At 45.7% G+C, this 26,270-nt stretch overlaps 2 protein-coding genes across 2 annotated transcripts; one reads left to right on the forward strand and one right to left on the reverse strand.

Annotated features, from left to right (window-relative positions):
* Positions 1 to 7,141: 7,141 nt before the first annotated feature.
* Positions 7,142 to 13,233, reverse strand: SHISA2 (shisa family member 2). The gene is made up of 2 exons (XM_055317460.1): positions 12,820 to 13,233; positions 7,142 to 9,353 (listed from the first exon to the last, which is right to left on the reverse strand). The coding sequence occupies exons 1-2, from the start codon at positions 13,151 to 13,153 to the stop codon at positions 8,800 to 8,802; spliced, it is 888 nt and encodes a 295-aa protein (XP_055173435.1). The 5' UTR covers positions 13,154 to 13,233; the 3' UTR covers positions 7,142 to 8,799.
* A 39-nt stretch (positions 13,234 to 13,272) lies between these two features.
* LOC129504491 (translation initiation factor IF-2-like) lies at positions 13,273 to 14,553 on the forward strand (the record flags this gene model as incomplete). Its single annotated transcript, XM_055317213.1, has 2 exons — positions 13,273 to 14,095; positions 14,300 to 14,553. Coding segments are annotated over 2 exons (1,077 nt in total), but the record flags the coding sequence as incomplete, so codon positions are not given.
* Between the last annotated feature and the right edge of the window lie 11,717 nt (positions 14,554 to 26,270).

Consider the following 26,270-nt stretch of genomic DNA (forward strand, 5'->3'; position numbering starts at 1 on the left):
CCACGAGCAGTGCTCCAAAGTGAATTGTAGCCATGAGGTTCTCACATAGTTCTAACTCACTTTCTATTAATCATAGGCTGGATGTGGGCTGGACTACTGTTTGCTGAGCACAGTGTGAGAACTTATAACTATACTGTGAAAAACAGCAGTCATTGAACTACATGAATTCCTCATACTTCTCAGTAAAGGATTCCTGAATGCATATTGATCCTTAGATAGTCAACAAAGGAGTCCTGTTCTAAAACACCTTTCACTAGATATAAAATTTCTTGGGGCATCTGGGTGGCTCAGTGGTTGAGTGTCTGCTTTTGGCTCAGGTCGTGATCCTGGGGTCCTAGGATCGAGTCCCGCAACAAGGCTCCTCACAGGGAGCCTGCTTCTCCCTCTGTTCATGTCTCTGCCTCTCTCTTTGTGTCTCTCATGAATAAATAAATAAAATCTTTGAAAACAAATTTCTTAAAATTAAAATGAATACAGAAATATTGTACTGATTTTAAAAAAGAAGAAAATGAAAACTTAGAGTGATTAATACATCACTACAGATCACTCTTAGCCCTCCAATTTATTATCAGGAGAAATTGTTTTAAGATGGCTGTAGTGACTTCAAACTTTTGCCGTCCTCACATAATTCTGTTGGATCAAATGTTGGGAGTCAACCTGTCACAAAAATCTAGATGGGAGCAGCAAGTATTCTTACAGAGGTTGCCACGAGAAGGATCTAAAACAGGACTAAAGTTCTCTTCTGTCTCAGGCATTGTTAACTGAATGGCTACTTGAAAATTTTTGTGAGCAGAGAAAAATCTGTGTGCCAGTCCATAATGTCAAGTTATATTGGATGCTACTTTTCAATAAATATGGCATTGCCTTGGCCTAAGGATGTCTCAATAAATTCCTTTTGAAATGCTTAAAATCTCCATGTCCAAATACATTTTCTACCTCTACAAGCGTTAACCACATGTGCACTGGATGCAGGTATTGTGCTGGGTGCAGAGGCGTCATTTACAGTTGAAGTGTTAGTCTCCATCCTTGAGAAACTCGCCATCTCAGGGGACACCTACATAATTCAATGTGGCACCAAGCAGCGTGACACAAGTGCTGTAGAGAACAAAGGGGAATTACACCCAGTGTGTGTGAAAGGAGCAGAGAGCAGCACTGTGCCCTCCCCGGTCTCTACCTCCCTTAGTTCCCAAAGCCCAATCTCTAAGGTTTACTGGATAACATGAAGAAGACAGAAGAACAACAAAGGATCAACAAAGAATACGGCAAGGTGAGGTTTTAAAGATAGTTTAAAATTTAGACAAAAGACCCCCACTTACATAAAAGCAGAGCTGCCGAAAGGCAGCCTACAGAACCAGTACCACGATGGAGAAAACTGAGGTAGCCAGCACTGCCGTATTATGTCAACCCACATGACTGCCCCCTGAGCAGACGTGATGCTGAGTCCCATTTTGACCAACTGAAGCTCCAAGAGGCGTCCTGGCTTGCCACACACTTGTCAGGGGTGGAAGAAGAACTTGGATCCAACTCCCACCTCCTCCCAAGTCCGTGCTTTATAAATAAAACAAAGGACTATGCTCAAGCGGGGCCCTCAAAAAGACACCTGCAAAGTCCCGACCAGTGCAGCTGCCCAAGGAATGCTATTAAAACCAGTTCTGATGGAACATTGAGTTTTTATTTCTGCCTTGAAATGAGACACACTGAGTTCTCCCAGTCACTGACTTGATACACAGCTGTCATAAGTAGATTAATATATTTGCAACATGTACATCAGAAAGAGGAGGAAAATCCTAAGACCCATTCAGGTCACAAAGCCTAGTGTCAGCTTGAAGGACTCCAGTTGCTGACTTCCACCCCCACCCTTCCCACCCTACTGTGTGGGACTGTGGTGGGGCAGCTGAGCCCCCGCTGGCCATCTAGGCTTTGCCAACAGGGGGCACTAGAGGGAGAGCGAGAGGCTGAGGGAACACAAGGGCAAGGTCCTGCCTGTCTCCTGACCTATCCGGGTCCACAGACACAGCCTTCACCTTGATGGCAGTTGGCACCAGTGTCCAGCTTTGAAAAAAATTTGGCATTCCCAGAGCCAACCACGCTGTGTCCCAGTCAGCAGGTGCCCCCTCTCAGCATGACAGGGCCTTTCCTTCAAGCACCTGGATTCTAAGACCCCGCCTGCCCCACCCCCACTTCTTCCCTTTGTTCCTTTGGCCCTAGAGGTAGTAACTGCCTCAAGTCATTGCCTCAGTTTCCCCTTTTGCTGTTTCAGTTCCTTAACACCTGTCTAACCATCTCTTTTTACAAATTCTCTGTCGCACATAACTGGTGTGACAATGGCCATATCTACTAAAGGCAAACATCCGTATATCCTGACACAGCAGTTCCTCTCCTGGAGTTCCACCCAAGAGAGCTGAGTGCTCGTGTTCACCAAAACACGTGTTTAAAAATGTTTGTAACAGCCCCAAACTGGGAGTAACCCAAATGTCCATCAACAGTAGAGAGGACAATTTGGTATATCGATGGCATTTTTTATGCTAGAATACTACACGGCAGTGAAAAGGCACTGCGGCTCCCTCCAACGTCAGTCACAACACAGAGCGAAAGAGACTGGACATGGAAAAGTATGTGTTGTGTGATCCCATATGCATGAAGTTCAAAACCAGGCAAAGCTCACCTATGGTGAGAGACTGCGGCAGAGCCCTTGTCTTTGAAGTGAACTGTCAACAGAATTCTTTCTGCCTCTTGACCTTGATGATGGTTTATTGAGCTGTACGCTGAAGACTGTGTGCTTTACTGTGTGTAGAAAATGATGCAGTGAATGTTCCTGACTGAGCCCCAGCTGGTTCAGAGGGATGCCAACCGGCAGTCTAGAAAGGCTCCACAGGTACAGCCAGAGCTAGTGGAGGTACAAGGAGGAGAGAGATCCTGTGAATTTACACAGCAACAGCACAGAGAAATAAGACAGGCCATTTCGGGCATCACAAAAAGTGGTATTGATTTGAGGGTCACAGGAAACCAATTCTGTGCAAATCTCTTAGGCAACACTAGAAATACTAACGCAGGTAAAACTGGTTATTGAGAGAAAAATAAGGAAAACCTCCTAATGCAGTTATAAGGATCTATCTATTCATCTGCGACATATTTTGTCAATATAAATTATGTATTGCTTTGTATTGGGCAGGTTAAAAGTATCTGAAAAGAAATTAAATTATATGTGTATTATAAAAGCCTATCAGATGCCACTAGCATCGCTCTACACTATGTCCTTTGTCTCCACACCAACCCGAGGGGGTAGGTGTTGCAGATCCCCTTTTCCAGAGGGTCAGAGACAGGAAAGCCTCTGTTGAAGGCACACGGCCGGTGGTGGAGATGGGTTCTAACTAGGGTCCATTCATCTCCAGAGGAAGTGCGACAGAACCAGTTGCAGCTGAGACAGGGAGAGATGAGCGCTGCAGACCAGCTCCGGTTTTAAAAAATCAGTCAAGAATTGAGACCAGAGTTGAATGAGATAGCCTCATAGAATAAGTTACTTCTGTTTCAAATTTTCCTGTGATCATTCTGTACACATATGTATACACATGTGGTAATTTTATATACATGTTGCAGATGGCAATCAGTCTTCTGCAGCTATTATGTCTGAGTAAATAATGTCTTGTGTAACCTATGATTTTTCTAAATGAAAAGACCTACACTTCAAGATAGTTGAAACTGGGATGCAAGGTTTCTGTTTAAAATCAATCTTAAGGCTGCCACCATAAACTTTTTACCCCTTTTATCATCCCTCATTTAAAAGCTTTTTTTAAAGCATTAATTTTAAAATTCTTGTTCTTGATTTGAGTCTAGTTCCTTCAATTTGGTGTAGAAATGTTGAAGGCATGCTAAAGCTTTAAACTGTGAACAGCACAGTGACCCTCACTGCCAACTCCCTGCATAAAACTGTAACGTTATCTCAGAGTTATGCTGTCATGGTGCTGTGGGGTTATAGTCAACAATCAAAAACACTGAACTTCTTGGACAGGAGTAACTGTTTCTCTAGGGTTTTTAATTCTTCCATCTCTCACCGATAAAGGATTCTATCCGGAAGAACAGAGGGCAAAGAAAAGCAAATGCAAATCATGCACTAAAAAAATGTTTACCTAGCATATCTCTAATTTTTGGGAAAAGAGTTAATAATTTCTAACTCTTTGTCATCTCTCACCGACTCAACCCCTCCAAGGCACTTGAAGCCCAGTAACATTCATGTTTTCAATTAAGAAAAACATTTCAGAAGGCAAAAGAAATTTTCTATATAAGTATTTTGGAATGAATAGGCTGAATGAAAATAGCTGATCTCTGGCTCTTAAAAAAAAAACAGAGAGAAAGGGCGAGGGGTAGCAGAGTGGAAATGTCCTCAAGGCTCTAGCATCTAAGAAGGAAAAGAAAAGGAGGATTAAGGTTGAGTGATGAGGAATGGTGTTCTTATTTGTATGCATGATTTATTCCTCCTTGCAATATTTAGGCTGCTCCTTTTAAAAATGAAAGGGGCTCAAAGTTGAACACAAAGGGTGCACCTTCCCCAGTGGCCAGGTCCAGACCTACTGCCGGCCCCCCGGGGAGCCCACGCACTTCCCTGGGTTGTGAAAGCCACTACCACCACCTCCCCCCTGCCTTGAGCTTCCTCCATTCAAGATTATACAGCTTGCTCGGACGCTTTGTCTCCTGCTCCAGAGGCAAGGGAAATAAGCAGAATGGGGAAGTGATCACAGGTTTTAAGAATCCTAGAAGGGATCCCTGGGTGGCGCAGCGGTTTGGCGCCTGCCTTTGGCCCAGGGCACGATCCTGGAGACCCGGGATCGAGTCCCACGTCGGGCTCCCGGTGCATGGAGCCTGCTTCTCCCTCTGCCTGTGTCTCTGCCTCTCTCTCTCTCTGTGACTATCATAAATAAATAAAAATTAAAAAAAAAATTAAAAAAAAAAAAAGAATCCTAGAAAGTTCCCTTCGCTGTTACTGCTCATAAATTCTTGGCTTAGCAGTCACTCAGCAGGTCCAGAAGGGCGGCAAGTTCCTGGGCTGCTCCTTGTCCATCCTAATGACAGGCGGGTTAGTGGACTTTCTCTGTCTGCACGTCATAAGCCTTCTCCCCAAATTCCGACAAGCTTCGCCAAGCACATACCTCCAGCAGAGGTCTGCAGTGGACAGTGTAGGAAAATACAGAGTACACATTTGCGCCAGTTCTGACGGAAGAAGCCCAGGCTAAATTAGTGAGAAGTCTGGGTTCTGAAGTCCCTTCAACAGAAACAAACGTATTCCTTTTAAGCATTTAAAAAGCATAAGCAATCAAAGGCAAGTAGGCTGCTCTTCCATTTAAATGGCTTTTACTGAATCACTGAGGGTGTGCGTGGTAGAGACAGAATGTGAATTTGCAGGAAACAGGGCCTCTGACGCAGACAGGGAGTACGTGCGAGTGCTGTCACCAGGCAGGGGCCAAACCCTTCCCTGTCCTAACTGTTCGCGCCACTGAAACTTTTCTCCCGTGTCCAGTCCATTTGCCGACATCTGCCCTAACTTTCCTCGCCAACCTGGTTCTGATTGTCACGGTTTCTTCAGGCAGAAGGCACTTCTGAAGGCAACTTAAACCCTAATTTTTATAAAACAAGGAGAAAAGATCAGTCATAGAATTCATGAAATAAAACTGTGCAGTCTTGAGAAAAATGAGCTCGTGGTAAATTTAATATGGGAAATATTAGCCAAGCAGCTAGAAACATAATCAGAAGTGGAACTCTAGCCTGAAACTAGGAGTATTGCAGAGTAAATACGCCAGACCTATGTGCATTTGTCTTAATGGTCTTTTTTGCCACTTTGGATGTTGATATTATTGTTAAATTGTAACTTTTTCAGCCACAGCAGGAAGGATAGGAGATACGCAGCTTCCCCGAGGCCCTTAAATGGACAGAAAGAGCTGGCTAATTACTTCTTTCAACCAGAGGGTCTTTCTGTCCCACACAGAGGAATACAGAAATCCCCAGAACCATCATGATCCAAAGGTTTAGATACAGAAGAAACTGTACAGTAACAAACTATTCTGTCTGTAACTGCTCCTCCCCCCCTCCCGGGCCCCCGACATTGAAATACTTCTCCTGGGTGCAAACTATACTTTACAGATTCTGATTTCATGATAGGATGGAAGGTATCCTTAAACCAACTGTCTGACCTTTTACTTTGAAAGCTCAACTTCTTGAGTGTTTTTACCAAAACTGAAAAGGCCTGAGGGTGCTTCCAATGATGTTATCTATACTTTTGGAAAGACCTCGGTAGCCCTCACTCACTAGGTGAAGAACTCATTAAAATGCACTTTTGCTTTCAGCATATTTAATACCACATAGGAAAGGAATAGTCTCAGAGAAGCCAGCACTCCCCGTCCCTCTCTGTTAAGAAAGGCCTGTCAAAGATGTCACAGAGCAACTCCTAAGTCAGCTAAGGGTGGACTAGACTACGGATTGATGAGCAAAGACCAATGGCCAAATCTGGCCCACCGCCTGGTTTTTATGGCCCGAGAGTTTAGAACGGTTTTTACATTTTGAAATTGTTGAGAAAAAACAAGTATTTTGTGACGTATGAAAATTGTATGGAATTCAAACATCAGTGTCCATCAGTAAGGTGTTAATTGGAACACGGCCATACTCCTATGTTTATGTATCCCCATGGCTGCCTTGTGTGACGATGGCAGAGTCAAATAGTTGGTAGAGACCATCTGGCCTGCAAAACCTAAAATATTTACTCTCTGGCCCCTGCCCAGAAAAAAAAAAAGTTTGCCAATCTCTAGGCTGAGTGATCCCTGAGGTCCTTTTTGTCTTCACATTTCTAGGAATTTTACTTTAATAACCCAGAATCCTCCATCAAGGACAAGGTTTAGAACATGCATTAGCCACATACTACAGTAATCCCAGAAGACTGAATCTTTTGTGTTGTCAACACTTTCCATGGAATACGTGAAATAATACTAATAGAATGTACATAAAAATTTTGCTGATATTGATTACTTTTAAAGGTAGGCTCTTGGTTCTAGAAAGCAATATTTATCATTCTTTAGCCATTTTATTACGTTACTAGTTTTAATAAACCATCTGAAAAGTTACCAAGTAAAACAAAAATGAAAAAAACCCAACTCCCTTGGAATTCATACCATAAAATATTTATTAGTAAGTAAAATGATTTCCCCTGCCTTTGTTGCTTAAAAAAATTTGAGCATCTTCATTGACACCACTTGCCAACAATGGTTTTACATCATTCAGTCATGAGAGAGGGGGATGATAGAGAGGAGAGAACAGGGTAGATAATGAATGGATGGACGGGTAGATAAATAAACGATAGATATAAATGTGTCTAAGACCATACCTTACAACGTTTTTGTTTAATTGCAAATCTCGGTTTTGCCAGCAGTTGGAAATTTGCTTGCACATACTTAGATTTACTTCTTTCAAGTAAACAATACAGAGACTCACTTAAATTTCATAATTCAGAACACTAGTAATGAATACAGTGCTTGTTGAGAACTAAGAGAGGAAAACAAAACTAACCTCGAGAGGAAAGAAAGGCAGTATTCTCTTTGAAAAGCTGTTCTCTTGACTCAACAGTCCTCACTGCCTGAAAAATAAGCCATTTTGATAACAAGACTATAAAAAGCCTTATGATTTGCAAAGTGAATTCTATTTGTGGTTTAAATTTCATCCCAAGTCTCAGGTTATGGCTGAGAAGCTATATGAAGTATCTTTGTAAACCATTTCTTTGAATTTTTATAGGAAAACAAGAGAATGTTTTTATCAGATCTAGGCAGAAATGCTGATCTTCATTAATAACAGTAATTACCTGCACACAGTACCATACAGACATGGGGATCCTGAAGCCAAATAGAATGAATGACAAGCCATACCACACGGTAAAATTCAAAGTAACTTGGAGAAGTAGCAGGTGACTGTTTAGGATTTCAATAAAAAAAAAAAAAAAAAAAAAATCTAATTACTTCTCAGATGTCACTCTGATGCCAGAAAATTAGATGATATGATCAAGAGTGAGATGAATGGTTGTATTACTACGCCACTGGCTACTTCCAAGATTGAAATAATCCCAGAGTTCTGAAATGTCATTAGTTAAGTAACTATACAATTTCTTTCAGTCTCTTTTTAATGTAGAAAATCACTTTGTAATAAGATCTCTACACAAGGTAAAAAAGCACAAAATAGACCCCCCCCAAAGCACAAAAATAGACAAAATATATATATCTTTTTACAATGTAATGAAGATGTGCCTGTGAAACACTGAGATAGAGGACTAATCTCAGGGAGTTCCTACTGGATTTCCCTTTATAATAGTTTTGTTCTTTACATCTTCCCCTGAAACTTGGATGCTTATAAAAATCTTACCCAGGTAAAAGGGAGGGAACAAGTATTCTGATCTTGTACAGTAAAAAACAAAAAGAGAAAATAATAAGGATACAGTGAGAACCCTTAGTCTATCCCGTCACAAAATTCTTCTGACAGCCAGACCTCAGGAGCATATAAGGCCCAAGCATCTGTCACACAACCACTGGTAACAACATGGGCATCTCCAGATGCTTTTTTCCATCGGAAATCAATCATGCGCTGGGAGGAAACATCCAGAAAGGCTAACTTGGAAAGAAATGTTTCATACACTTGGGGGCAAACGAAGCCATCGAGGAGAAGGGGGGTGTCCGCACCAGCAACGTGGGCAGACCTCCGCTTAGATCCTTTGGTCCAAGTGCATAGCTTCTCCGTGCTCCTATCTCATTAGGAGCCTGGTCGCGCCCCGGGTTACACAGTCACAGCCGGGTACATCTTCTGTTCGCTGTTAGTGTGAGGGAAGGGTGCCTGGATCTGCCTGTAGCCCGTCTGCAGGCTGTCCAGAAAAGGGGGCACAGGAGTCATAGGCACCGAGTCATGCTGTACCGTGTACCCCACATACGGGGGATGTAGGTACTGCCCTTGATGGGGCACAATCTGGGTGGCCTGCTGACAGTTCAGCACAGAGAAATTTGTGGGCATGTTGACATACACGTTGTTCATGGTCCCCTCGGGCAAGCAGCAGTTGGTCTGTGACCTTGTTGGGGGCGCCCTGGCCCCCGAGTTGGCACTAGAACTGGAGCTGGCAGCTGTGCTGGACTGGCGGGAGGACGAACCCCTTGAAGTGCTGGCACTGGGGATCATGGGGATGGTCTCCATCAGGCGGTTCCCTCCGGGGGCGCGGCTCTGCTGGGGCTCCTGCTTAGGCCGGAGACATCTGCAGCAACAAGCAGCCACCAGGGACCCCAAGATGATGAAGGCGACAAAGACGGACCCAACAATGAGGAATGGCACGTAGATGGGGACTAAAGGGTAAAAACACATCATCATGATTTATTCTAAGAATGCAGTAAAAATAGGTGCTTGGCAGCAGAGATACATAAATGAGCAACACCCACACCTTGCACTGAAGGACCAGAGCTGGGCCTCCTTGGCTGGGCCTGTCTGTGTGCTTCTTAGCAGCCCATGGGATGCCCTGTCCTTTGTAGGCACTCAGGGCAGGTGCTAGGGCCCCCTCGGCACCACCCAGAGCAAAATGGTTAACATTCGCAGCTAGGCTGGCCCACCCAACACGGCTGAGACAGATGTCCAATTTAGCAAAAATATGAATTTTATGTCCTGAGACTTCTGAGATTCCTACAATAACTAAACTGCTCAAACTTAAGTCTGCCCTCACAAATAGCTGTAGGACCTGTATAGAAATGAATTACATTGTTTAAGAGTCTTTTTCCCCCCCCAGAAAATTATATTCTTTACAAACCTCTTTTGCCACTTTTGAGCTCTTCTTTTAGGGGCACCTGGGTGGCTCAGTCAGTTAAGCATCTGCCTTCGGCTCAGGTCATGATCCTGGGGTCCTGGGGTCCTGGGATCAAGCCCGGCATTGGGCTCCCTGTTCAGCAGGGAGCCTGCTTCTCCCTCTCCCACTCCCCCTGCTCTTGTTTTCTCTCTCTCCCACACAAATAAATAAAATCTTTAAAAAATAAATAAAAAATTTAGGTCTAGCCATGACCTAAATTTGACCAAACCTGTAATGTAAGGCACAGAGGTCAAAGGGTAAAAAACAAAAAAACAAAGCACCCTCTACACTCACTTGCCTCTGAGGACTGGTCCTTGGGCCTACCACACACGCTGCATGGTAGGGGAGGAAGTGACTTCCCAAGAGGGAAGTTATTCCAGGCTACAGGTCAGCACGAAACACTGGACCAAGGAGAACAAATGTTGGGAGCAATGAGACCTTTGTTCCAGGAAGAGCCACCCCCAGTGATCAAGAAGGCACCCAGGTGGGACCAGGGTGGCCGAAGTGGACTGGTGACACCTGGACTTAACAGCATTGGGTTGTGTGTGAAGAGCCACAGGGAAAGCCTGCAGACCATAGAGCAGTAGGCATTATATTTAACAAGTGAGGTTTATTCTGCAAAAGCAATGTGAAAGATGAAAATAACATCTTTCCTTAGTTGGTAGCTCCACTTTTACTTAAAGCATGCTTTTGGAAGCCATAGGGCTAGCACTCTAGGGCTTCCAGAAGCCAGACACACTGGCTGATGGGGGCAGAGAGGAGGCTGCAGAATGCCTCAGGGCCACTGTTGCAGGCTTCCACCCTATGTTACAAAGAATCAGGGTTCTTAAAAGATTATATTTATTTGAGGGAGGAGGAAGAGGCAGAGGGAGAAGCAAACTCCTTGCTGAGCGCTTGATCCCAGGACCCCGGGATCATGACCCAAGCCGAAGGCAGACGCTTAGCCCTATGAGCCACCCAGGCACCGGTATTTTGGGTGTGCTCCCGCCCACTGCCTTGACTATTTGATCGGAAAATACATAAGGACAGGAACCAGGGCTCCCCAGTCCCAGCCAAGCACAGGGCCAGCGCAGTGTACAGGACAGCACTTGGGGGAAAGGCCCATTTCTCCTGCACCTCTGAGGTCAAATTCATCAAGTACCCTTGAACCGTGTCTTAGAGCAGTGGCCTTTCTAATTATCAGCACTCCGATATTCCTGACGGCGGGGTTTTGAGAACATAGGGCCACACGGAGTCCTGGGAGAATAATGCCTCATGAAGTAAAACTTTGCTTGGTATTTCACCAAAGGCTGGCATTTGAAGATTTCCTAAACCTTCACTGCTGAGGAATAAACACTGCATTTACACAGTGCCCCCCCTTAACAGATAGAAACACTTGCTCCAGAGCTCGCAGCACAGCAGGTGTTCAGACCATGGTACCGTTCTATCAGGCTAGCAGTAACACACTGGAGCAGGGACGCAGGTGATAAACATTTCATTCTCCAAATACCTTATTAGGATGTAAACAAAAGTAAAAAAAAAAAAAAAAAAAAAAAAAAAAAGCTCCAAACATAGCAGAAACTAGCTGAAAGCAGTGTAAGTTCACAGAATGAGTTTGGGGCAGAAAGAACTATTTCTCCTTCCAGGATTTTTAACGAGGAAAGTAAATAACTGCACAGAGGTGAAGAATGCAGCGCTCCCCATAAACTCTCCGCACCACTTGATTAGGCATGTTGTCCTTCTGGACTGTAGGAGAGAAGTGAGAAGAACAGACTTTTCAGGAAAAAGATTTAAAACTAGAGTGAAGAAGGCACCCACGCACATCATGAAATGTGCCTCATGAAACGTCAGCTGCCTCCTGCTTTGTCCAAAGTCAACCCCAACTTTTTAGAGACTGCTGATGAGCCCAACTTAGCAGACACTTCAAGGGAGCAGTTCTGTCTTTGGCTCATTTCTCAAGGTTCTATCCCACCACCACACACCCTGCAACAACGAGCTCGAGCTTTAAGATGGCACCTGTTCTGGAATTACTACTCTCGGTTCTGTACTCTTCAGAGTCAAGGCCGGGGGACAATAGGAGTAACTTGCTCATAAAAAGCCTGACTGCAAAGGGAACAGCCCTGAAGAGTGGCCTCTTACCAGGCCCAGGAGACAGTTCTGTAAACACGGGCCACGCAGTGCCAAAGCTCAGGCAGCTTAAACCCTGGCTCAGCGCACTGATAAGAAGTCCTCTCCTTAGCAGAAGCAGCTGCAGAAGGAGACCTCCATCCATGACGCGTCTGCCATTTGACCTCCACCTCTAGCCCGATGCTAAATCCTCCCTTCTGTCCTCAAGCACACACTAGTGCAGACCGTCAAGGGAGACAGTCTGTGAGGTTTCTGAAGAATGAAGGAAGTGCAATCTATCAAATTCGTTCGTGGATTTGTTTAGGTTTCCAGCTCTGGCTTTGGCAACTTGAAAAAAATATAGAATTTTAAAAAGAAAAAGAAAAAGAAAAAAAAACAACTAAAACCACAAAGAGCAAGCTTGGGCATGGCTCTAATGTCACACCTACCAAGTCTGAGCGGTCAGGAGAACCGCCCAGAAACCAGAGAGGCCCGGGGCCCTGCAGCCAAGTGTTCCAGGGGATGGGAATGCCCCGGGGTCTGGCACAGCGCAGCATCCCACGGGAAGGTCCTGAGGAGCTGCCTGCCCTGGACGAGGCGCCCTCGCCATTTCCCCAGGTACCACCACGACGCTCACCCTTACTAGGAGTTAGACCCACGAAGGCAGGAGGTGTGGCAGGGGAAACCGAGGTCCCCGGCCAGGAGGCCTGCGGGAACGTCTGCACCCCCACGCTGCCTTACGTGGGTGGGTGGTTTTCTGGTCCAAGCCCAGCCAGTCTATGGGTGACGGACGGGGAAACCGAGGCTCGGTGCACCGCTCAGCACGAGTTGACAGCTGGGCCGGGGTGCGCCCGCGCCCGCCCCGCCGCGCTCCGAGCCGCGCGCCCTACCTGCCGCGCCGTCGGGGCCGTCCTTGTCCGCGCGGCCCGGCTCGCCCGCGCCCTGCTGCCGGTCGTTGTCGCAGCCGCCCTGGTCCAGGCGCGCCTCGGCGCTGGAGCAGCAGTAGCGCAGCGCGCAGCTGCCGCAGCAGATGGTGGCGTCGCCGCCGTCGAAGCGCTCGGGGCACTGGAAGCCGAGGCGCCAGACGCCCTGCGCGTCCAGCCAGCCGTGGCAGTACTCGCCGCTCGCCCGCGCCCCCGCCGCCAGCAGCGCGGCCAGCAGCAGCTGCAGCAGCGAGGCGGCGCTCCGGGGCGCGGCGGCGGGCGAGCCGCGTCCGCCCCACATGGCACCACCCCGGCGCGGGCGGCGCGGCTCCAGGGGGCGCACGGCGGGCTCCGCGGCGGCGCCGACCCGGCCCCCGGCCCCTGCCGCCGAGTCCGGAGCGGAGGACGCCCGAGTCCTAAGCCATCCCTCCCTCGGCCGGGCGGCCCGGCGCCGGGGGCGCTGCCTGGAGGGCGGGCGGGCGGGCGGGCGCTGCTGGGGCGCGCGCTGCTGCTGGGGCTGTCGGGGCGCGCGGTCAGAGCGGCCCCGGAGCGGCCGTGCCGCAGCCCCGGGAGGCGTCACCCGCGGCCGGAGCCTCCCCGCGCATCCCCGAGGGGACGCTCCCTCCCGCTGCCCACCCGAAGCCGGGGCGCTGCCGCGAGCGGAGGCCTCGGGGTCCGGCGCCCGAGTCGAGTCCGGGAGCGCCTCCCTCCCTTACGCCCCGCTCGGGCGGCGAGAAGGGGCCGCGGAGGCGGGCAGCGCGCGCAGGGCTCCGGGCAGCAAGTGCAGCGACCGGCCGCGCTCAGCCCGCCCAGCCCCGAGCTCCGTCCGCATGGCTCCGGCCGCGCCGCCGGCGCAGCGCTCCCGTCCGCGGGGCGTCCGCGGGGCCGCGGGCCAGTGCCGCCGGCGCAGCCCCGGGAGCCGGCCGGGCGGCTGCTGCTGGGCGCGGGTGCAGGCGGGCGGCTCGCCCCCGGCCCCGGCCCGCGGCCCCTGGCCCCCGGCGGCAGCTCGCTCCCGTGGGAGCCGGGCAGCCTCCGTCCGGCCCGCCCGCCCGGGCCGCCGCTTCCTTCGGGAGGGGCGCACGGGCCGGAGCCTCCCAGGGAAGTGTCGGCCCTCGCGGCCGCGGGGAAGCGGGGAAGCGCGGAAGCGGGGAAGCGCGGAAGCGGGGAAGCGCGGAAGCGGCGCCCGGCTCCGCGCCAGCCCCCACTGCGCTCGCCCGGGCGCTGCGCGGCGCTCTTAAGAGGGGCCGGCCGGGCGGCTGCGCATGCGCGGGGCGGGCTGCCCTCCTCCCCGCCGCCCGCCGCCCGCCGCCCGCCGCCCGCCGCCCCGGACGCCGCGAGCCCGGGGCCTTCCGACGCCCGCGGGGCCGCGGGAGGACGCGGGGCGCGGAGGAGCCGCCGGGGCGGGGAGGCCCCCGGCTCTCGATCCGACCCTCAAAACTTCCCCCAGAGGAAGGATTAGAATCGCTTCCCGTTCGGGCGGCGCAGCTGCCACGCGGGCCCAGCGTCTCCCCCGCTTCCCGCGGCTCGTGCGGGCGTCGGCGGGCCCGGGCCGCCCACGGGGGTGTGCAGGGCGCGCCCCGGGCCTGCGCCGGGGCAACGAGGGGCCTCCAGGATCAACGCTGCAAACGCGGCCACCGCCTGGAGGATCTGGGCGAACTCTCTCTTCCCTTACTCGGCCGGGGCCGCTTACTACTGGGCTGAGGCAGAAAGGTGCCTCCGTTCAACACGTGCCTCACGGGAGCAGACAGCTGCAGCCAGGAGGAAGACAGGGCTCACGAGACCCGAGACGCGGCTTTGGCGAAGGAGAAGTTAATGGCTTCTCCCTCGCGGAAGCTGAAACCACAGGTGCTGATGCTATTGACGCAGCAGCGATTATTTTTGAAAGAACGAGTGACCCCTCCGACACGGTCTGGAAGGTCAGCAGACCCGGTTCTTGGGCCCAGCCCCACCAGGAGGGAAGCACCGCTCCCTGTTGGCCGCGTCTGTAAAGCGGAGCCTGGGATGCGGTGACCACGAAGGTCCGGTCCAAGCCCGCGGCCGCAGAACCCGAGGCAGTTTGCGTTCTCGGCAAAGGACCGCGCGGTGCGAACAGCCCCTGGGCGCTGTGCAGGCCGGCTCCGGGCGCCGACACAGACGTGCTCGGTGTTCTCCTCCTCGGCCCAGCAAAATCCACTCAAAGGAGAAAAACCTGCCCTCTTACTCACCCCCAGTGAAGACCTCATTCTTTTCACTAAGCCTCTCTCCAAGGACTGCACGTAATTTCATTGTTGGGGGGGGGGAGGGGGCGTTTTTAGCTTTATAAAATTATGTATTGTAAACGCACCCGCCACCAACTTTTCTTGACCCCATATGTTGACAGAATTTCAGTGACAAATTATTCATCCAACAAACACATGTTAAAGTCTTCCAGGAAGTATACTCTGTTGGGTGCTAGGGATGAGAATCCAGACATCATGGATATTCCCTTCAAACAGAGCTCCGAGTCCCTGGGGCAAAACAAATTGGACAGAGAGACAAAAGAGTTGAATAAACAAAGATAATGTATGATAAAGGCTGTGCCTGATAGTGTACAGGGTCGATTTAAGCATATAACCTGGGGGTGACCAGGGTGGGAAGGTCAGAAAAGTTATCAGAGGAATGGCACTAAGTTAGACCATAAGAGGAGCGCCCGGGGGGCTCAGGTGGTTAAGCAGCTGATGTTGGTTCAGGTCATGGTCCCAGGGCCCTGGGATCCAGCGCAGCATTGCCTCCCCGCTGGATGGGCGCTCTGCTTCTCCCTCTCCAACGCTTGTGCTCTCTCTCTCATAAATAAAATCTTTAAAAAAAAATTAGACCAGAAGAAAGTGAGGGAAGACCCAATTATTTCAGACTGAGTCATTTTCTTCATAGATCCTATTAGCTAAGTTTACTGAGGGCTTATTCTGCACCAGACACTGAGCTGAGGCTTACCTGCATAGCCTCATGTAATCCGGGCAACACACATATGAAGACATAGTCACTATCCTCATTTTCCTAGTGAGGATAACTGGCCCAACCCATGCACATAGAAATTGTCCATTTGCCTGGACTGCATCAGAGTTCTAGCCCAGTCCGCCTCACTGCTAGTCTCCCCAGTCTCCACCACAGTAAACCCTGGATTAACTATGAACTCTATGCCAATCTCCAGATGTTTAGGTATCATTATTTTCCTGTGGCACCATAAATTAATTTCGGTGGAGTTCAGAGGGTTAATACCCTTACCTTTTTTTTTCCTTTGGGGAAAAAAAAGTGACTGCAAAACAATTGTACATTTCTCTAGTCAGTACCTATACCGTACTCTTCTTCCACTGACCATTATTCTCTTGTCCAAAACATGACAGTTTGTCAGCATTTATTTATGAAGAAAGCAACATTGAACATTTTCATGTTGGAATTGATTCGGTGACCTAGTAGTGCCACAGTTTCAACACAATATATTTTTCCCAAACAGTTCACGGTTTGGTCACCGGTAAGCTTCAAAGTGCAGAGCTATGAACAAATTCATTGTCCTTTTTATTGATATGTTCCTTTGTTCCTTGAAAATTAAAGAGACCTGGGGCACCTAGGTGGCTCAGTTGGTTGAGCTTCCAGCTCTTGGTTTTGGCTCAGGCCATCATCTCAGAGTCGTGAGATCCAGTCCTGTGTCAGGCTCTGCGCTCAGCCAGCATACTGTTTGAGATTCTTTCTTCCTCCCTCCCCCTCCTGCTCTGCTCCCCCGCCCCCCCCCCCATCGCGCTCACTCTCTCTCTCTAAAAAAATAAAATAAAAAAATGAAATCTTTAAAAAAAAATTAAGGCCGGTTTCTCTCTTTTTTTTTTAAGATTTTATTTATTCATGAGAGACGCACACAGAGAGGTAGAGACAGAAGCAGAGGGAGAAGCAGGCTCCACACAGGTAGCCTGATGCGGGACTCGATCCCAGGACCCCGGGATCACGCCCTGAGCCAAAGGCAGACGCTGAACCACTGTGCCACCTAGGTGCCCCTAAGGCCTGTTTGTTTCATAGTTACTTTATGTGGTGTTGATTGCTGATTGTCTTCAAGGCTTGGATCCTTTAAATCACCTGTTCCTCCCTCTGGCTTGTTTTTACTTTTAATTTGTGTCTCCAGTATGTTGTATTAAAATTGTATAAAATAAGTTGTCAAATACTTATTGTGCTTCTGTCTGGGAGGTGCTACTGGGAGATATTAAGTTGGTCTTGCTCCTTCCATAAGAAATAAAAAGAAATTCCCTCACTGTCCTTAACAGAGAGCCTAAACTAATTTTACTAGTCTCTTCTGAGAAACTATAACTAGAAAACATAACATACAGGTAGTTGTAATAATAATTTATTATAATCAAAACTAAATGTCAGGCCGACTGCCAAAATATATTTAAACACATATGAAAGAGTCCCCTCTTCCTTTTCAAAAAGTTTAATTCTATAGACGTTCACTGCAGAGGTATCTTTTCAGGTAACCTTGTCTTTCAGTCTGTGCCTTTATATATGAATAAAATGCAATTGATTTAAATGCAAACTGCTGACATATCTTTAAAAGTACAAGTAGAAAGTCCTATAACTAAAGAAATGATTACTTATACCTTTGCTAACTGGAGTTGACACAAATCATATGGAGGTAATCATATTTCATTTGGCTGGCAGTTCTAAATGCTGCAAGAGCTACAGTGTTGTTCTGGAAGTTTCAGCAAGAGCAGAAGGTTCTTACCATCTGTACACCAGTCAGCAGTCTGTTTAGGAAGAATGGCTTTCACTGGGTTCATTCATTTTTTTTTCCTTTCTCTTTTATAAATACGAGTAGTACTGAAAATTCACATTTGGTTTGCCAGAAGTTCTTTTAAGTTAAAGTGTTTGTGTTAACAAATGAGACCTCAAACCCAAACAAATATGCTAATTTACTTTTCTTTTAATTTTGCCTCATGGTTACCTAACCTCATCTGAAAATAAAAATTGTCATTAAATTTTGAAAAAAATTCTTTTTTTTTGAAAAAAAATTCTTTCTTGTTGATTTTAAATTTCTCATCTTTCATCCTCCTATTTTTTTCCCTTGTAATTAATATACTGACTTTCGCAAAGTAATTCCCATATTTTAAATTCTTTTTTTTTCCTCTGGATGCCTGGGTGGCTCAGTCAGTTAAGTGATAGACTCTTGATTTCGGCTTGGGTCATGATCTCAGGGTTGTGAGGTTGAGCCCCGTCTCCAGACCCTAGTCCAGCTGGACACACAGTAGTGAGTCTGCTTCTCCCTCTCCCTCCACCTCTCCCCCTGCTCATGCCGGTGTGCTCTCTCTCTCAAATAAATAAATAAATAAATAAATAAATAAATAAATCCTAAAAAAATCTTTTTTTTCTCATCTACCATTGACTTTAAACATTTGACATTCTTCTTTCCCTCCCACACCCTTACCCCTAACTCCAGAGTTTTAATGAACCATTTTTATATTGATTTTGATGTTTACTATTGTTATTATTATTTCGGGGGGAAACAGAGTTACAAGCCAGCCAGGACGTCTTCCAGTAATGCAGGAATATCTAAAAGGGTGGCATAAACAAAATCAACCTGGCATCAAAAGCCTACAGCAAATATTTGCCAATTGCATACCTGGTAAGAGTCTAGTATCCAGAGTATATATACAAATCAATAACAAAAAGACAAATCACTCAAATAGCAGGCAAAGGGCTTGAATACATATTTCTCCAACAACTAACAAACACATGAAAAGATACTCAACATTGTTAGTCATTAGGAAATGAACATCAAAATCACAATGAGATGCCATGTCACACCTGCTAGGATGGCAATAATAAAAATAATGATAATCAGAAAACAACAAGGATTGGAGAGGATATGGAGAAATGGGAACCCTTACACATTGCCAGTGGGAATAGAAAATGTTGCAACCACTGTGCAAAACAGTTTGACATTTCCTTAAAAAGTTAGACATAGAATTACCATATGAGCCTGCAATTCCACTCCTATGTATATGTACTCAAAAGAATTGAAAACATATGATCCTGGGGGCACCAGGATCATTGACGCAGTCAATTAGGCATCCAACTCTTGATTTTGGCTCAGGTCATGATCCCAGAGTTGTGGGATCGAGCCCCATGTCAGTCTTCACACTCAGAACAGAGTTGGCTTGAGACTCTCCCTCTCCCTCTCCCTCTGCTCCTACTCCCACTAGTGCACACACACACACATGCGCGCACACACACACTCTCTCTCAAATAAATAAATAAATAAAATCTTAAAAAATGAAAGCCTATGACCCTGTATATATTTGTACACAAATGCTCATAATAGCCAAAAATTGGAAACCATCCAATGTCCATCAACTGATGAACAGATAAACAACATGTAGTATATCCATGCAATTGGAATATTATTCAGCCACAAAAAGGTAGGAAGAACTGCTACGTGCTACAACATGAATGAATCTGGAAAGTATTATACTAAGTGAAAGAAGCCAGACACAAAAGGCACATATTGCATTATTCCCTTTATAGGAAATATCCAGAATAGGGAAATCCATCATAGAGATGGAAAGTAGATACGTGGTTACCAGGGAGTGGAGTGGGGGAAGAAAGGGAGTGACTGCTTCATCGGTATGAGGTTTCTTCCAGGTTTGAAGATGTTCTGGAACTAGATATTAGCTATAGTGGCACAACACTGTGAATGCGCCAAATGTCACTAGTGGCAAAATTTATGTGTGTTTTACCACAATAAGAAAGAATCTGGAACTGAAAGCAGAAGACTGCTCCTGTGAAACTAGTCATCTGCCCATGGTGTCCCACGAAGGTTCTGAAGCAGGTTTACCGATGTCAAGTCTCTATTCTCTTAGAAATGAATAGTACGGAGGGACAATCAGTTAAGAAGTCCTGCGCCACATCCAGGTACTTCTGAGTATAATTCCGAGCCCCTAAGTTAATGCTGCGAATCTTCTGTTACTGACTGAATTGCATCCCTACTCCCCACACCCCCAGGTTCATAGGTTGAAGTCCTAATCCCTATACTTAAAGATAGGGCCTCTAGGAAGATGATGAAAGTTCACAAGAGGGGAGCCCTAATCCAATAGGACTGTTGTCCTCATAAGAGGAAGAGACAGCAGGGATAGGTGTGACAGAGGCATGATCCTGTGAAGACATAGCAAGAAGGTGGCTATCTGCAAGCCAAGGAGAGAAGCTTCAGGAAAACACAATCCTGCCAGCACTTGATTTCAAGCTTCCAGCCCCCAGAACTGTGAGAAATTTCTGTTGTTTAGGCCTCCCAGTCTGTGGTATGCTGTTATGGCATCCAGAGCAGCCTCATATACCCTGCTCCCCCTACTCCCTCCAACTGACTAACCATCAGGAATGCCCTAAGACAACTGTGAGGTCTTCTTTAAAATGCAAGGCAGCCCGGGTCAGAGCTCTATCTATGGACCATAGAGGGATGACTTGAGATGACAGGGATATGTGCTAAAAACAGTTTGAGAAAATTGCATGTCCATGTGGAATAAGATACGGTAAATGTGTGCTGATTCAAAATGGTTGGCAGATAGAGTATGGCAGATAGACTGATTGCTCAAAGTGAATATCCCACAGATCCATGTTTGACTTAACCACCAAACATTTTATTCCTGTCTCTGTTGATATAACTGACATTATGATTCCTTTTGTCTTCTTTTCTAGAAATAAATCCCTGAAGGCAGAAATCAAATCTTACTCATCTTTGAGTCCCCCCAGTGTGGGACATAGAGTGAATTCAGTCTGCCCAGTCAATAAACATGCACTGAGCATGTGTATGTGGCAGGCAGAAAAACACTCAATATTGAACTGAAGTGTTAATTGTAAGGAATTTGAAACCAGTAAAACTTAACTAAATATTTAAGCCACTCTGAGTATTGAAGCTTGAATATAAAATATCTGGTAGGCTTAGGCTTTTAAAAAGTGAGGCAGGGCATCTGGGTGGCTCAGTGGTTGAGCATCTGCCTTGGGCTCAGGTCATGATCCCAGGGTCCTGGGATCGAGTCCCACATCAGGCTCCTTGCAGGGAGCCTGCTTCTCCTTCTGCCTGTGTCTCTGCATGTCTCTGTGTGTCTCTCATGAATAAATAAATTCATTCTTTTTTTATTATTTTTTTTAAAAGAGCAATCTTTTTTTTAAATTTTTATTTATTTTATGATAGTCACAGAGAGAGAGAGAGAGAGAGAGAGAGAGGCAAAGACATAGGCAGAGGGAGAAGCAGGCTCCATGCACCGGGAGCCCGACGTGGGATTCAATCCAGGGTCTCCAGATTCGCGCCCTGGGCCAAAGGCAGGCGCCAAACCGCTGTGCCACCCAGGGATCCCAAATAAATTCATTCTTTAAAAAAAAGTGGTGCTTAGGAAAGAATCCTTGGACAGTGAGTTCAGAGAAAGGGAATTCCTCACTAGAGCTCCCCATGGCCCCACCTGCATAGACCCTTACTTGAGACTTAAGGTGAGAGGTGCTCCACAATGGGGGAAGATGCAAGAGAGGAACAGGCTGTTTCTGGATGTCACCATGTAAAAATCAACACACGAGCTATCCACAGAAACGTGCCAGCAGCTTTCATACCTCGGTAGGAGAAGCTCCACTGTGCCACCATTGGTGGTCTTGACTTTGCTTTTGCAGGCACGAGGGGTATCACTTCTGTCCTCAGCATGTGAGGTGGTGCTGCCAAGGGCTAGAGGTGCCACAAGGAAACCACACCAGCCTTGTGGTCACTGGAAGGAAGAAGGAGTTTGCCAAGGGGACACTCTAGAGGGATTCCTACAACTAAGAGGAACTGCTGGGTGGGGTGGAGCTTCTCCCTGCAGAACAAGAGACGGTGGAGAAGTGTCTCATCTTGTCATGCAGTAAGGAATTACATTGTTTCACATCCAGGCTACAAACCTAGGTTCCTTGAATATTGTTTCATATTATTTATGAAAATAATTCAGAAGACACTTTAGATCACAGGTTCCTTGGGATTTCACATTATTAAGATCATCGTTTTTATGACCCGGTCAGGGTGGGGGGGGTGGGGGGAAGCCCATTTATCCTGGGTGTTTAGATTTGATGTAAATAGGAATTTCCTTCATCAAAGCTGCCTCACCAGTCTCCTGGTAAAAACATAAAAAGATAAAAGGACCATTGTGCTGCTTATTTTAGCAGAAGCGGAATGCTGGAATTCACAGCGCAGCCTCCCAGTAATTATCCCTGTCCAAAGACTTTAACTTTTCTAAACCAAGCTCTCCCCCGTTTTATGGTTTCAACCTTCTTTTTGTACCTTTTGGATTAGTAAGAGATTTTCTTTGGCTTTTGCAAGAAGTCAATCTCTCAGGAAACAATTGAATTAAACTTCATATTTGTTTAAAAGTCCTTGGGTAGTGCCTCACATCTGCATTTCCTCAAAACGTCTCTACCGAAAGAATAAAGAAAGAAGGTTCTGCATTGCGTAGTATTCAAATGAGCAGAAAAATGTGTAATGAGTTCCATATCCTAAAAATGTTAGCGTCCTAATAACACCTTAAGACTTGTTAAGTATTTCAGGCCACTTCCCAGCTTTACAGCGTTGCTTGATATTGTGAATTCTATACAATGTAACTATTATCTGGAGAGTCTCCAATTTACTAGCTTTCATTACTTAATTAAAAGGAAATTCTTTTTTTTTTAATGTTTTCATGTTAGGAAATATGCTTGAATAGCTCTAAGACTGAAGTCCAATCAGTTAATAACTACTATTTATTGAGCGTCTGGTATGTGCCAGGTATTGTGCTGAATTCTTTGATATCATTATAGTGTTTCTTCTAATGAATATGTTATTAATAAGCTAAACACGATTGAAATTCATCCACTTTTCTAAATTTCCTAATGAGTTAAAAAAAGAAAGCCTATGCAGAATGTCATCCAATTAATTTTAATACAAGCATTGTTGGTACTCCTTTCTCAGCTTTTCTTCTCAATGAACCCGTTTCTAATGTTACACAAATGAGATGAAATGTCTTAGAAACAATACACAAATGACTGGCATTCTTAATTTGTTACCAATTTCCTTTTTGGCACATGGTGGCTTGATTTTATAAGGTGCACATATTTTTAGTTATTTTATTTCTGGAAGTAGGTCAGTTTCCTTTGGAGATACAAGGCTGGGAAGAAAATATCAGAAAAACAGAAAGTAGAAAAGTGCAGGAAGGTCTAAGATGATGAGGATATTATGCCTAAAGAAAAGAAGATGAAGGAGGTTGTTTCAAAAATGTTTCAGTATGAGAGATTATTTCAGGAGGGTGCTTAGCCCTCCAGTACAGAGAAGAGAGACCGAGGGAAGTGGAGTTACATTATAGAAAGTGATATTTAAAGAGCACTCTCTAGCTAGTGTGGATGATGAAGGAAAAATGGAAACTCCCAACTCCTATCTCCTTAGGAACCTGTTCAATAAACTGTAGCCTTGATAGAAGGAGGGGTGTCTCAGGATAACTGGGCCAATGGACATAGCCAGGACTAGTTAAATTCTTGAGATTCCTCACTAGTAGTCCTCGAATGTTACTGTGCCACATAAAACTTTTAGGCTTATAAAAAAGGAAACAGCAAACAAAGTTCACATTTGTTCTTTTGACATTGATCAAACTCCCTGACTTCCTCAAGCACATAAAATATTTTAAAACAAGACAAGATTATTGCCTCTATTAATGCATCTGGTATCCACTTCCAATAATATTTTAAGGTTCTGCAATAATGCGCCTTTTAGTGCTTCTGAGAGCAGCAGCAAAGGGAGAGTGGGAGGTGACTTGCTGCCTATGGGGTATCTTGAGACCTGGTCTGGTCTGTGGCAGTCACACAGTTCTAGCTCCCGCACACTCAAAAGCCATCCGGGGTGAGTTTCAGATGTAGGCAATTTACATTTATAGACTGGGTCAAGCAAATTCGACAGTTTAAGTGAGCACCAAATGAATGGGAACATAAATATGTTGGGGCCAATAAATGGTCATATTTATAGAGTGCAGTAAAACCCGTATCTCCTCACTCCACTTGGAGAAATCCTGCCAACTGGATTGAATGCGTGGTCATGATATTGAGTGCTAAAACCACAGGAGAGGTGAACTCAGCCCTTTAAATCGAACTTTCAACTTCTCTAGTACTATTTCAGCTGCACTTGAATATTCAATACCCCCCTGGTAGGGAATGAATAATAAGTGCTAAGATACAAGACAAATTAAACAAATAATACAACTGAACAAACAAGCAAAAACAAAACAAAACAAACAAAAAACAGTTCCTTTTAAACTCATTGATACATTTCCAGAATCTACCTGAGGCTGCCAAACTCTGCCTAATTTGGGGGAAAATATAATCCATATGTTGCTTGATAGGAAGAGAAGGATTAAGTCAGCCTCCAGGTAATAAAAAAATTGGTAACTGGTTCCAAGAAACAGCACTCACGGCTGTTTTCTTCATTATGGTGAGTCCTGTTTTGGTAGTGTTGGAGGTGATGCTGAAGATCAGGGCTTGGTCTACTTTGAAGTCTGGGTGTTGGGATAGGTTTAGCCTCCCAAATATAAGGAGCACAGCCCCCCACTTGTTGCGTTCGGTGTGAGGAGCAGAGTGCTCCGACACACACTGAAATTACAGGGGCTGAGTCCTGAATCAGAGCAAGCTCACTAAACGGAAGATTCCTCCTGAAACACCAGCAGAGAAGCCTCATAGCGGTCTCCTCACCCTTTCCACGTGTCACAGAAAGTGAACATTGCCTCTTTATGGAAGTATTTTGACCCTATTTACCATGTCTCTGGCTGACTGGAGATTCCAAGATTCCTCGGATAATGAAAACTTGGAATTCTGATAATCGACACACCAAATCTTCCAACTCCCTTAATTAATGTTCACTGTGTTTAATTTCACAATTGGCTGTAGGTGTCCGCAAACTCCGGTATTTGACTGTTTTTTTTTTTTTTTTTTTTTTTTTTCCCAAAGAGGTAGGATCAGGGCAATCTATGAGTTGTTGTTTTTAACCAAATGATAAAATCATGCCATGTTCGGTTGACTGAATAAACTGTGAAATCTGGGAGGTTTTTGTTTTTACTTTTGACTTGCAAGTAATTTCAAACTTGGAGAAAGGGTCGTGAGGATAAGAATCACGTAGAGAACTGTGTACTCCTTCACCATATTCGTCATTTCTTAACATTTGAGATATCTGTTTTATGTCCAAACAATGACTCATAAAAATGGCTTAACCATTCATAAGAATGGCTTCTGATTTGAGACTATCTGTCCTACAGACACGTAGACAAAAGTATCAACAGGACTAATTGTACCTTGCTTGTTAGAACAAAACCAAAACGCGTCTCTTATGCTGGTCTTTGATTTATACACTTTCCTTCTTGTCAACAAATTATTAAATCTAAATGATATGCTTGTTAAAATGCACTTGTTTGGGTAGCCCGCTCCTAACAGCTTGCCTAATTTACATGTATTACGATGCTAAACTTTGGGCTCTAAGTGTCACAGCAAAGAATATAATTTCAAACCTTTCACTATAGAGGAAAGTCTATGACAGCCATAACAGGCCCAAGATTTCCCGTCTTTGGCTCTTGGACTCCATCTTCTGGCTAAAAGTTGGCTGTGAGACAGTTGAGTTGAACACCCAACCATTACAAACAATTGCCTAACGGAGCCTCGAGGTACTAGATTTAAACAGAAATAAACATTGACATTATGCCAGCAAAAATGTACTAAATCCACAGGAAAAAGAGCAATATACAAGAAAGAAGATGACCAAAGGCTGAAACGGCTCTGCTGCTTACCTGGAATGTCAATCCCATAAACCTACTCCAGGGGCTGATGATTCAGTGGATGATGAAGGTAGGAGAGAATGAGGTGCAAATAAAGTCTGGGAGGTCAGGTATGGGGAGCAATCAGCTGGTCATCATGATTTTACTTTAAATTTTAGGTAAGTTTTCTCCAAGTCACTGCTCTGACATCTAAGACTTTGAAGGCAAGGACAGTGTCCAATTTACCTTTGCATCATCCATAGACTGTATACTTTCTTGTTGAAGGAGGGAAGAATGAGAAACTAATGTCTGCTTTTGTTTAACACATGCAGGTATTTGAACCTGAAATACAAATATTAAAGAAATAAATTATTATAGTATACAAAAGCAAAATCTCTAGGAATTAATAGCTTTCCTGTAGCCAAAGTTATACATGCCTATTTATAGTCACATTTTCAATATCGATCCAACCTATTTGCAGAAACTAATTATCTACTTAGAATCCCAAGATTCTAGACTTGGAATGGGCTCTAAGAAGTATATACTTTAATTCAAAGATCAATCAGTTATCCATTTGGTTTTGAAACATTATCATAAGTAATTCTACAGATTCCATACTCTTTGAAAGCTTATTCTGGGTTTAATCATATTTGC

The sequence above is a fragment of the Nyctereutes procyonoides genome, unplaced genomic scaffold (assembly GCF_905146905.1).
Source record: "Nyctereutes procyonoides isolate TBG_1078 unplaced genomic scaffold, NYPRO_anot_genome, whole genome shotgun sequence".
NCBI lineage: Eukaryota > Metazoa > Chordata > Mammalia > Carnivora > Canidae > Nyctereutes > Nyctereutes procyonoides.

Excerpts from the sequence above, each read along its gene's own strand:
- SHISA2 (XM_055317460.1), bottom strand. The coding sequence starts at position 13,153 with ATGTGGGGCGGACGCGGCTCGCCCGCCGCCGCGCCCCGGAGCGCCGCC. Across the intron at positions 9,354-12,819 it reads CGGCCCCGACGGCGCGGCAG|TCCCCATCTACGTGCCATTC; the intron begins GTAGGGCGCGCG and ends TTTACCCTTTAG.